Here is a 13,552-nt window from a genome sequence, read left to right on the forward strand (position 1 = left end):
GAAGAAAAAAAAAAAAAAACCAAAACGACATCTTTTTGGATTTCAAGCCAATTCGAGCCACCGAATTTCGAGCTACCAAGGATTATTCAATTTGGAAATTATTAACACTGTCCACCAATTTAATCACAAATGGTTGTTTATTGGAAGTTGTAACTCTCGAAGATATTTCATTATAATAGTACGTTACTTTTTTTAATTTTTTTTTTTTTTAGCAAAACAATTGAATTGGGAAGGCATTTTATGGGTGTTTTGTTTAGTGCCTAATAGCAAGAGCATTCATGCCTTATCAATATAATTTGGAAATCACTAACACCATCCACCAATTTATTCACAAATGGGTGCATTTTGGAAGTTGAAGCTGTTGAATAAAGAGGGTGCTTGTCCCACATTGGAGATAAACAAAATCAATTATGGGCATAACTATTGAAAGAAATAGAGTGCCATCTTATACAATTAGATGTATTTGATTCAATGTATTGTCATGGGTCTATACGCACATCGTGTAGTCTGTGGATGGGCAACTTAGATTCTTTCCGCTTTACACATAAGCATTGTCATTTAGTTGCTAAGGATCGTATTATGTTAGTATGGGTTGCAAACAATTTGCTCATGAGCAATCACGAATTTATGTACAAGTGGAGATTTGTAACTCTATTTTTTTGCATCATTTTCTTTTGTGCTGTCATCAACTTCTTCTTTATCCATTGGCATCATCATTATGCACAACAATAGTGTTCATAGTTTGATCAAATAGTATGTACTTTGAGTCAAATTTCATCGATAAGATTGTATTGTATCGTGAAGAAAGAATTTTTATTACTCAATTGGTCACTCGTCGTTCAATTCCAAAGGGGAAAAAATATTGCCTAAAAGGAAACATTCTTAGAAAATGTCGTGTAGCAATTGTTTCGATCTCTAATATATATATTTTTTCATATTCTTCCATTCTTTTCTTTTTTACAATTTTTTTTTTTTTTTTTTTTGGTAAGAGAAATTGCCTAAGTTATTTAACTATAGTAGTACATTACATGTTCGATTTCTTAGAGCGTTCATGACTAATCAATATAATTTGGAAATTGCTAACGACATTCATCAATTTACTTGAATGTTTAGTAGACAAAAGGAGCAACTTCACCAAGCATTCTTCAATGTAACATGATTTTCTAAAAGAATCTTAATATTGAAAGAAATCAATATTAATAAACCAAATATTTTTGAGTTAATTACTCAAAAGTCCTATTTACAAATATTATAGTAACTCAGGTCCTATCTAAAAAATTTTAAACCAATAACTCTTATTTAGTAAAATTGAGAATATCATCAGTTTTTTTCAATTTTTAAAACTAATAATATTATCAATTTTGCATAGTAATTTTTCAGATAATTGTTTCACTAACTGATAAAAAAAACAGAGCATGAGATTAAACATTTTTGCCCTTGTACTTTTTGATTCAACTATCTAATAAAATCGAGAACATTATGAGTTTTTTTCAATTTTAAAATTGAGAATATTATTAATTTTTTCATTTAAATTTTTTTTTTCTTCAGTTTTGCACATCAATGTTCCATCATCATGCTCCTTTATAGATACAAAATTTTCAGTTTTGCACAAAGTTTTTTCAATTTTTTCAAAAAAAATCACTCTGTTTGTTTCCAACTTTCAAAATTCACTTTTCTGAAAATTATACTTTTTCGTTTTTTGTATTTTTTGTTTTCACTGAATTTTTAAATAATTTAAGAAATTTTTTAAATTTTTATACACATCTAACATAAATACACTTAGAAAATGTAATATTTGTGTAAAAAATATTTAAAAAAATTCACTAAATACCAAAAATACAAAAATAAAAACAAAAATTCAGTACATTTTTCGTATTTTTGTGTATTTATTAATTTTTTAAAATATTTTTTCACAAATAATTTACTATTTAGATACATTTAAGTAAAGTACATCTAAAAAAATATTTAAAATTTGCTTAAAATTTTAAAAATATTCACTAAAAACAAAAAAATACGAAAAATAAAAAACTCAATTTTCAGAAAACTGAATTCAGAAAATTAAAACCTTTTTTTTTTTGCACATAAATTTTTTTTTTTTTTTAGTTTTTTCAATTTGAAAGTTGATATTTTAAAGTTTTGAAAATCAAAATAAATGTAAAATCATCATGTTCCTGTATAGATAATCATAAATAATGAACAATCATTATTTGAAGGACAATTTTGACTATTAAAAATTTTAGGGATTTGAAGGTCTAAAAAATCTTAATTAGGAATTAAAATGGAGTATAAGTTCATAAATTATGATTTGTGTTTTCTTATACGATTTCATCATCCATACATATTTTGTTCAATTAATAATTTAATTTCCAAATCAAGTCAAACAAGCAAACTGAAATGAAATGTAGTATTATTAAAGGAGAATTATTTATAAGTCCTATTTGGGATACTTGTGCTACATATGGTCCTAAGTAAAAATTTATGTTCCCATAAGTCCTGTGGGAAGTTGGTTGACACATTTACCCTTTATATTATTTGTTTATATCATAAATAATGACAAAACCATATATAGGAGATTGAATGTTATCATAGATCATATCTATATGAATGTGAATTTGAAATTCAAAATACACGTTAGCTTTGATTAGGTAAAATTTTAGGAAACAAAATATACGAGATATGTTTTGTGTCATTATTCTAATGTGAATGGTTGGTTCATTTTAGAACATTTGGAAACCCACCACCGAGAGGAGAAGAAGTGCGATTCGACGGTGAGGTTTGATGGGATGGTGTGAACGAAATCCCGTCTCTGATGAACGACGACGAAGGATGGCTCCAAAACAGAACTGTAGCTTTCCCCCTGTTTTGCAATGTTTATTTATTTTATTTTGGTTAACAACTCATAACTAGGGTTTATGTGAATATGGGATTGTTGATAATTCCGATTTCTTTCAGTCAAAGTTGTAATGGTAGTTGCATGTTTTGTGAGTTTTATGAGGATTATAGGTTTTGATAGTTCTCGGTTTGAAGATTTTAGTATATATGTGGGAGTTGTCGATTGTGTGTGTTATGTGACTTAGTTGTTGGTGTTCTAGGATGGGGGTTCGGTGGGTGGTCGAATTTGGGTTTTTTGTGAGTGATTCGTTGTTGTGTTGCCAAATAAGAAGTCTATTTGCTGATTTTTTTTTTTTGGGGAACCCATGCAAATGATTATGTTTGATAGTTTGATTTTTGGGAGTTCACGATGTGCTACAATGTCGTTTGGTTGTGCGCATTAAGTAACAAAAGTAAATTATTGAATGTGACTGGTGCCACGTCCTTGTTTTATGTGTTGTCTAGTTTCTGAATGTGAATGTAACCCAAATGTAAATTACTTTTGAATGTGAACGTGACCCCGTGTAAGTAAATTATGAATGTGAATGGGACCCATATGAATAATTTTTGAATATGAATCTGACCCAATTTCTGAATGTGACCGTGAATTTGTGAGACTATTTGTAAATTGTCACAGAGAGTTGAATAATGGAAGTAACACAACGTGGTTGTGATTTCACGTCCGCAATTCATGTCGTTACATTCGTGATTGTGATTTGACATTTACGTGGACTACCAAAGTGTCACATTTGTGAACGTGTGTGGGAATGTGGATACATTGTTATGTTTTTGTTTTGTGAAATATGTAGTCACGTAATATACGTTATAACGTTAACTATATTTTGTATGACAAACAATACGACTTTGGTTAGTGGTTTGTGTTGGGTACATTTAGTTGATGTTTGAATTAGCATACGTCACATTGTCTTCCATGCCATCACATTCACACAGTGTGACATATCAACCATGTAAACACTTAATTAAAAAATTAAATACAAAAGACATAACAACGTTGTAATTTTGTGCAATGTAACGTGATGTGATTCAACCCACATCAAAATTAAAAAATTAAAACCCCAGTCGTTTTGTGCAACGTAATGTGACACGTATGTAAACATTGAATACAACAATGATATAACACAAATTAAAAGACAAATACAACCAAACAGAACACACAAAGGACATAACAACATTGTAAATGTGGATTAACATTACAACCTCAATGTAACTTCATCGAAGGTTAATGAAAGTGTGCTAATGGATGGTTGTAACAGATTGTCAAAGCCATAAAAGATAAGATGTCAATGACAAATGAACAATTGGGAAACAAACAACAACAAAATGCACCAACTAGAGAAGCAGAAATCCTATCTCCTTCCCTTAATCACTTGGATTCAAAATTGGCAAAAGCAAACAAGACACAACGTCCAACCTTCAAGACAACATCGGCCATATCTACATCCAAACAATCAACATTTTCAAAATCCACCGGAATCAATGAAAAATGCAACATTCACACCCATGGACGTGTCCAGCACAATCCACTTTCCTAAAAGCCTCCAAAACATATAAAACGTGAATGATATAATAATCAATAATATGGAACCATATAAGAGTATAATAGTACACTAATACTATTTACTTACAACTTATAAGACTTTATAGAATATATTTCTATCTAAATAGGATTTGAAACTCTATAAGAAATTATATAGGATTTCACATTAAATAAGTCTCCCAAATAAGACTTATAAATAATTTTCCTATTATTAATCTACTAATAAAAGAAGGGAAAATTACTGCACAGTGGTGGTTTTACAAAATTATTACGAATTCATAAAAAAAAAAAAAAACTTATAATTTTAATCATTAATATTTATAAACTTTATTCATTAATATTTATAAACTTTATTACTAATTTGTAATTAACTTTTAAAATACCCACTGAATTGTTATTTTCCCATAAAAGAACTAATTGGATTACCTTAGTTCTTCACTTCTATTACATTTACAAAAGCATGAATTGATTATTCCTTTTCTCACCATACCTCTCCATCCAAACGAGATGTGTAAGGTCTTGTTTTAGTTGTTTATTTCTTTTCTTGTACTAGTTTTTGTTGTTGTTGGTATTAGATTTGCGGGTATGTCATGTTGCACTTTCTTATACAAGTGATTATCCACTTCCATAACTCTTTTTATATTAGTAAATAGAAAAAACCAACCACCCCCCCCCCCCCCTCCCAAAAAAAAAAGAAAATATTGACCTCCCTTGCATTTGGAAAATAATATAATAAATCTCATAAACATGATATAATTATATTAACCTCTATTTAATTAGTTTAAAAGAATCGGCATTAATACAAGTGATCTATGGCTCCATGCATAATGAAAAGAAAAATGCATTTCAATGTTAAATAAGTAGTAATGTCATTTTCCATTCGTATTATATAATGATTAATGTTAGGAGGACAAAGTGTTATGAAAATTTAATCTTACTAATTAGGATTAATTGCAGGAAAATCTCTTAAACTATCATTAAATATTACTTTACTGAACTAAAAAAACGTACAATTAAACTCTTTAACTGTAATAATATTACACACCCCTGATGCTGTTAACAAAAAATGAAAAATGATCGAATTGCCCTTTCTTTTGCATGTCTTACACACTTTTGAAGTATCACTTTACTCTCTAAACTATAATAGTGTAAAATTAGACCACTTAACTATCAAAATGTACACAGCCTTGATGTCGTTAAGGGAAATAATAAAATGACCAAATTGTCACATCTTTTCTATATCTCACATACTCCTCCTTTTTAAGTCCATAAGAAATCATTAATAAAAAAAACTCTCATAAACCCTAGCCCTATCACCTCCCAACCCCATTTCCAACCCCCTCCAAAAAAAAAAAAAAATATCAAAAAATCTTTTTATTTTTTATTTGTAATAGTTACTAATGGACTTGAAAGATAAAAACAAATGTGTGAGATATAGAAAAAAATGAGGTAATTTGGTCATTTCATTATTTTTGTTAACGACATTAGGTTGTGTGACATTTTAATAGTTAAAAATTCTAGTTGTGTTCAGGGTTAGAGTGATTCTTTTTTTTTTTTTTTTTTTGATCAGCAAAGAAAGAATATTATTGATAAATAGATAGAAAAGAAGGACTTGACTGAATTGCATCATAGCTCAAAAATATATCCCAACTAGGTTGGTACCTATAATTGAGCCCAATCATATGCAAGCCAAGGCCGATACAAAGGTTGATGAGACCTCAACCAAAACTGGAAATGAAAAAATAAAACAACAGAGGACTACATCCTGTTGGAAACTACAATTTATGGCCCTTCAATCCATCCAAACAGTGCATGAAATCATGGATTGTATAATTAGGCAAATGACTAGAAAACTTCACCCATGTGGCCACTTTGATCTTGATACTATCCACAATATTTCCCCAAGCAAGAACTTTAGAGTTGAAAACCATGCTGTTTCTTGTAATCCATAAACTCCAAACCACAGCCAATGGAATTACTTCCCAGATGAGTTTACCCAGGTTTTTGTACTTTTGACCATACCACCATAAAAGCAAGTCTTGTAAGGAACTAGGGGAGACCCATTGGGAGCCCCACCAACAAATAATTTCAGCCCAAACCTTCCAAGTGAAATTACAATGCAAGAGCAAATGCAAAGCAGATTCGTTATCAATACTGCAGAATGCACAGTGATTGATTGCGGGGATAATGAGCCTGCGAGCAAGGAGATCCGAAGAGGCGATTCGATTCCACCAAACAAGCCAACCAAAAGCTTTAATTTTGGGAGGGGCTGCTGATAATTTTGGGAGGGGTTAGAGTGATTCTTTATGATAATTAACAAAGTTTCTGTGTAATAAGTATTGCTAAATGATACTTTGGTTATAAAATAATTAATCAAAATTTTCACATTTCACGATTTATTTGTTGTTAAATGACAAAGATGGTCTATATAATACGTTTTAGGATAAGTTATACTGATCTCCTTTGAAATTTAGAAAAAAATACAATGAGTCTAAATAAAATATATATTATCTTGTAAAAGAGATGACAATATCATTTTTTCATCCATATAACTAACAAATTATTGATGAAAAGATGACAAAGTGTTATACAAATTAAGATAAATTACAAATATACCTCTTGAAGTTTGTTTAAAATACAGATTGCCCCCTATAATTCTAAAAATTACAAGTAACCATTTATCAAAAAATCTTATTTAACAGAATTAACAAAAAAAATGAAATTCCTAACTATTGTCCTATGTAACAATAAAATTATCAGAATTGTTAATTGAAATATATTTCTAATATCATTTAAACTGTTAATTGACTTAATGATTTCATAAAATGAGTAATTTGTTATGCAATTAGAAATTTGAAATGGCAGGATATAATTTTCAAAATTACATAAAACAATTCATATATCAAGTAAATTTCAGGGAGTGTAATTGTAAATTATCCTATAAATTAAAATTACAAAGAAACTCAATATAATTATGTCAAAATTATGGAATTCATTGTAGTTTCTCTAAACCTTAGGGGAGATCATTGTAATTTACCTTATATTTTAAGATATAAACTCCCCTCCATATTTCATTTCTTCATACAACTCCCTATTCCTTTTGTGGGTCTCAATCCAAGCATACATAGATAATTCAAACCATATATTTCGTAGGCCTCACAATAATCGTTATTCATGCAAAAAAAATCATGTTTGTTAGATAATTATAAACATATGAATGAGTTGCATTTTATTTTATATAATAATAGTTGAAGTTTATAATCTTGGTATTCATTTTATAAAATAAAATACTATTCATTTATGTATTATAATTTTTTTCATAGATATTTGATTAAATTAATTTTTTGTATGAATGACTTTTATTAAAAAGCTCTTAAATTAGTTGATTTAAATTATCAGGGTGAATTTGAATTGATGCCACAAAAAAATATAAAAGAGAATGAAGAAAAGATAAAGAGGGATACTATAACAAAGAATAAATTACTTAGAATTTATCTAAAAATATTAACATATTATTCAGATTCATTATACACATAAACTCATAATATATAATTTTTAATTTTATCACACAATTTAAAATCTGAGGCCCTAAATCCAGATCCTACCCAGACTTATTCAAAGATAAAAGTATAAAAATGAGGTCATCCCATATTTTAAAGCTTTTTTGATGGGAGGATTTTATTTCTTAAAAAGGGTCATAAAATTAACAAAGTAACCATAAAGGACTGAAACTGAAATAAATACATTAAATTGTGATAAATAATTTCTAGTTTGGGCTCTTTTTTAAAAGATGTATCAGAGTCACCTCCATATCTTTCTTATCCAAACTCTCCACTTTCTAGAGGATAATGATAACACATCTTTCATGTCCCAAATTCCAATAAAGCTATAGTACATACATACCACCTACATATTGCACATCTATATATAGCAGGTTGAGTATTATTTATATCTTGCTCTTTCTGTTTTTGCTTCAACTTTACGTATTACACAAACACGCGCTAGTTCTAGAGAGAGAAAGTTAGTGAGAGAGAGAGATATGGAGAAAGCAATCGAGAGACAGAGGGTTCTTCTCCACCACCTTCGTCCGTCCTTTACCTCTTCTTCCCTCGAGAACATCGATTCTTCCCTCTCTGTAAGTTCTAAATTCACTTTCTTTTTTTCTTTTTTTTTTTTTAGCGATTTGATTGTTGGAGTTGTTGAATCCTATTTGATCTTCTCTAGTTATGATGTCCACTTTGAAACTGTTTTGGATCTAGGGTTCATATATATATATGGGGAAAAAGCCTACTCTTTATGTATTATTGGGAAATTCAATTTGGTTTTATCTATTATCGTATATTAATCTTGATCCAATTTGAGTAGATTGATCTGTTTGTTTGTATGTGAGATTTCACTTAATTTTTGTCAACTATATAACTCCTTTCCAATGTTATATTCTGTTGAAACAAACAGAGTTTGAGAACTACAGAGTCAGTTATTGAAATTTCGGTATTTCAGTGCATCAAGTTGCTTTTTTTAAAGCTTTTTTGATATGATTTTGGTGAAACAAACAGGGCTTGAGATATACTGATGAGTCAATTATTGTAATTTGATTACTTTAATGCATAGTGTTAATTATGGGTTTTCCCATTTGTTTGTCCATGTTCATCTTTATTGTGGTTAAAATATGATGATATGGTAGATGGGTTTTTTTTTTGACTTGCTAGAATATTCTGTAAGCTTTACTTTTGTTCTCTGCTTGTGCATAGCTGAGAAATTGATATGCTCATACATTTGTCTCGGTCATCCATTGTTTGTTCCCTAAACTAAATTAATTATTATTCTTCACACCCAGGCATCTATCTGTGCTGCTGGGGATAGTGCAGCATACCATAGGAGTTCTGTTTATGGGGATGATGTAGTCATTGTCGCGTAAGTAACTCACACTATTTAAAGTTCTGTTTTATGCTCAAGTTTGTGAAGTAATAGATTTTTACACTTTTTGTGCTTTTCGCTCTGTACAGGGCATATCGGACTGCACTTTGCAAGTCAAAGAGGGGGGGTTTCAAGGATACTCATCCTGATGATTTACTCGCACCTGTTCTGAGGGTTTGTTTTCTTTGTTGTCTTCTAATGTGTTGATTTGTCTTCTAAAACAAGGTTCAATGAGATTTAGAATATTCTGTTCTTATGATGAGTATTTGGTATAGGCATTGATAGAGAAAACAAATCTGAATCCGAGTGAAGTTGGAGACATTGTTGTGGGCACAGTATTGGCACCGGGCTCTCAAAGGGCAAGTGAATGCAGGATGGCTGCATTTTATGCTGGTTTCCCTGGTAATATTTATTTGCACGTGTTCTTTAGGATTTTTGTCTCATTCCCTTGCATTGCTGAATGCTGACATATATCTTATCCCCATTGCCCAGAAACTGTGCCGATTAGAACCGTGAATAGGCAGTGTTCTTCTGGTCTTCAGGCAGTTGCTGATGTAGCTGCAGCTATTAAAGCTGGATTTTATGATATTGGTAAGGGTCATCTGTCATTGGAGGATGGCTTGGATGTCAGCAATCTTGATACCTCATCTGTTCTTTATTTATATTTTAAAATGTATGCATCTTCTTTGTAGGAATTGGTGCTGGGCTGGAATCCATGACAGCAAACCCAATGGCATGGGAAGGATCAGTCAATCCAAAAGTATGCTCTTTTATATTTCTTTCCATGTCTTTATTGTGGACTTGGATGAATTTTCTTGGGGAGGTAATTTCCTTGACATGATTTCCATAGGTGCTAATCAGATCTTCCTATATTTGTATCAGGTCAAGACAATGGCACAAGCCCAAGATTGCCTACTCCCAATGGGTGTTACTTCCGAAAATGTTGCACATCGTTTTAGTGTAACAAGGCAGGAGCAAGACCAGGCTGCGGTGAGTTGAATTGATCTGTCAACTTGTTTATTTTCTAATGTTGTCACCCTACTCGTGTTATTGATTTCCTTGACCTGTGTTGTTAGGTTGAGTCACATAGGAAGGCTGCTGCTGCAACTGCCTCTGGTAAATTTAAAGAGGAAATAATCCCCGTGGATACCAAGGTACAACTTTTTTATTGCAGTTTCAGTAAGATTGTGATACCGAATTTCAGCTGCTCATTCACTGTTTTCCAAGTTTGTGTATGGTTCAAATTTGTGCACTGATATATATATATATATATATACTTTCTGTAAAAAGATTGTTGATCCAAAAACTGGAGATGAGAAACCCGTGACGATCTCAGTTGATGATGGAATTCGGCCAAACGCAACGATATCGGACTTGGCAAAACTGAAGCCTGTATTTAAGAAAGATGGGACAACCACTGCTGGTATTTTTAAGCATTGCATTTGTGGGTTTTTATTTGAGAAGTGTATTTATTGTGATTTTTCTCTCTTTTGGTGCCTCTACTGTAGGAAATTCTAGCCAAGTGAGTGATGGCGCTGGAGCTGTCCTCTTGATGAAGCGAAGCATTGCAATGCAGAAAGGACTACCCATTCTTGGTGTATTCAGGTTTGTAATTCAGACAATATGTTTCTTGGATCAAATTGAGAATAAGTTTGGTTAAGCTGTGTGTCTTGGACATATGCCAATCCTTGAATGCTGTACTTCTAGTTCCAATCAATGGACTTTTGTTTGTCTTTGCTGTGACCTTTGAAGCCTACTTACTCCATACATTTAGGAGAAATTTGAATGTGCTGCTTTTTTGCCTTTGCAGTAGTGTTTCTTACCTGTTATCTGCTCTTTTATCTGTCTCACTAGATGTCACCGTATCTCTCCATGAGTTGCTCAATTGATTTTCTGGTTCTCAAAACAAGTTTTCTCTGCAACTGTCCTTTATGATCTTCACAATAGTTCATTTTTGTTTTCTATTGGTGTAAAGCCTGATGCTGTTCTGCTGAAATTGTACTCCAAAATTGTCCCAAGCCTTCATGGAGGAAAAATTATTGTCAGCACCAATTCTAAGCTATTGATGTTCTTGTCTCTTTGTTTTTCGTTATACATCTTTGGCCAGGCTTTGAGGTCTTAACTTCAATTATTACCATGTATAAGACCATCTAAACCTAATCGATGAAGCCATAACCGACAGAAATGGGGCTGTTTGGCATAATCCTCCTCCCCAGTCAGCCTAGTTAGCTGTGTCTGTAGCCATGCACCTTGGCCAATCCCCTGCAAGGTACTGTGGGTGAACAGGGGCAGCCCCAGCACCAGGTTAATCTAACTCCCCAAAAATGTGACCACTTGCCGCAAAGATGGCCCCCATGAGGCTTGTTTTCTTGCCTTTGACCAATTCACCCGAACCCTCCCAAGATCAGCAAACAAGTCTTTGTCTTCATGGCGAAAGATCAGATGATCTTCCTTCCCTCTCTTTTTACCTGGGTTGTGTAAACTATATGCAGATATATAGAAAACACAGTATCAGGATCACGCCAACTGGCCACTCATAGCTAGGTCGAAAGAGTTGTCTTTAGAGTGTAGTGTACAATTGTGGTTTTGTTATGGATTTTACATTTCAGTTGATTACTTATTGCGTAGTTTAATGAACAATGGATTAATGGCTTTCCACCTAGATATATCACCTCATTTGAGCCATCTCATGTTGCAGTTTTAGTTGTTAGATATTTGCCCAAAGAGTTGGAACACGATTAAGAAATATTCTACCATTAGATATTTTACTGCACTGAATTTCTCACTCATTTTTCGCCAATCCTATTTGAGCTCCTGCTGTGTCAATATCAACACTAGAATTGTACGTATTTATAATTGCCATATCTTTCACGGCTGGACCTCTTCAAATAGAAGAGAAGACAGTTAAAGAAGTTTCTAACTATTTAGAAATTACTCGGTGATGCTCTTGTAGGACTTTTGCTGCTGTTGGCGTTGATCCTGCTATCATGGGAGTTGGACCTTCTGTTGCAATTCCAGCTGCAGTCAAAGCTGCTGGCCTTGAACTTGATGATATTGATCTTTTCGAGATAAATGAGGTAATGTTAAAATATGAAATGGAAATTCTCTCACACTCACGTGCACCCTATTTAATATGTTTTTGTAACATCTAAATCTGAGAATGTTCCAATTGTATTTCTTTTTACATAGGCATTTGCATCCCAATTTGTATATTGCCGTAAGAAGCTTGAACTCGATCCTGAAAAGATCAATGTTAATGGAGGTGCAATGGCCATTGGGCATCCTTTGGGTGCTACAGGTATTTATGTCACACATTTTAACTTAATATTTTTGTAGTGTTCTCATTTGAATACATTACTCATGCATCCATACCTTTATCCTGTTCAAAATATTTTCTTAGATGCTGTATAATGTAACTAGCTGTTTCTACTTCATTCTCTTTTCTTTTTTCACACATCTTACATTTATAAAAATGCGTGTTAGTTATTACCTTATTCTTGTCATAATCGAGCCTTGTTTTTATGATTTATTAACTGTAAGGAGATGGCTTGTGTCTGCTTTAGGGGCACGATGTGTTGCCACGCTGTTGCATGAGATGAAGCGTCGTGGCAAAGATTGCCGCTTTGGTGTTATATCAATGTGCATAGGTACTCCAGCTCACTCTTTCCTCTCCCTAGCTGATCTATGTTATGTTCAATATATTGGTTCTATTTTATTTTTATTGAATCTTTGCCCTATGTGCTTAAAGATATGGTTTGTGATTCTCATTTGCAACTCATCTCCAGGCACGGGAATGGGGGCTGCAGCTGTTTTTGAAAGAGGCGACTCTGTTGATGACCTCTGCAATGCTCGGAAGATTGGGACCAACAACTTTTTATCTAAGGATGCTCAATAGATTTCCATTCATTCCTTCCCAAATTTATGAATTATGTTGCATTTTAATAATATTGCATCAATATGCTTGTGGATGTAATGCCCAAGATGATGAGATGGGTCAAGGCACAAAGTTAGCAACAAATATGATCATAATCTGTTCAACATTTTATTATAGTTTTTCTTTTTCTTTTTCTTTTTCTTTTTTTCCCTACAAGAAAAACTTACCCTTTGGATAGCCAAGGATAGCTCAATTTTTAATGTTGTGTAATTCAATTTTTTTTTTCTTCATTTTTGTTAAATAATGTTATAACGTATGTGGTTTTTCAGACA

At 32.1% G+C, this 13,552-nt stretch overlaps 1 protein-coding gene across 1 annotated transcript; it reads left to right on the forward strand.

Moving 5' to 3' along the window:
* The first annotated feature begins 8,146 nt into the window (after positions 1-8,146).
* Positions 8,147-13,552, forward strand: LOC114282075 (3-ketoacyl-CoA thiolase 2, peroxisomal). Its single transcript, XM_028224708.2, has 14 exons — positions 8,147-8,564; positions 9,267-9,343; positions 9,436-9,520; positions 9,622-9,748; positions 9,839-9,937; positions 10,039-10,106; positions 10,229-10,336; positions 10,423-10,500; positions 10,637-10,769; positions 10,855-10,951; positions 12,300-12,423; positions 12,536-12,644; positions 12,910-12,993; positions 13,132-13,552. The coding sequence occupies exons 1-14, from the start codon at positions 8,469-8,471 to the stop codon at positions 13,239-13,241; spliced, it is 1,395 nt and encodes a 464-aa protein (XP_028080509.2). The 5' UTR covers positions 8,147-8,468; the 3' UTR covers positions 13,242-13,552.

Source organism: Camellia sinensis, chromosome 7 (assembly GCF_055761805.1).
Source record: "Camellia sinensis isolate YWXY chromosome 7, ASM5576180v1, whole genome shotgun sequence".
Taxonomy (NCBI): Eukaryota; Viridiplantae; Streptophyta; class Magnoliopsida; order Ericales; family Theaceae; genus Camellia; species Camellia sinensis.

What these genes read in the sequence shown, in the direction of transcription:
- LOC114282075 (XM_028224708.2), top strand. Translation starts at nt 8,469, where the DNA reads ATGGAGAAAGCAATCGAGAGACAGAGGGTTCTTCTCCACCACCTTCGT. An exon ending in ACATCGATTCTTCCCTCTCT is followed by an intron (nt 8,565 to 9,266) that starts GTAAGTTCTAAA and finishes CTTCACACCCAG; the next exon opens with GCATCTATCTGTGCTGCTGG. An exon ending in AAGGATCAGTCAATCCAAAA is followed by an intron (nt 10,107 to 10,228) that starts GTATGCTCTTTT and finishes TATTTGTATCAG; the next exon opens with GTCAAGACAATGGCACAAGC.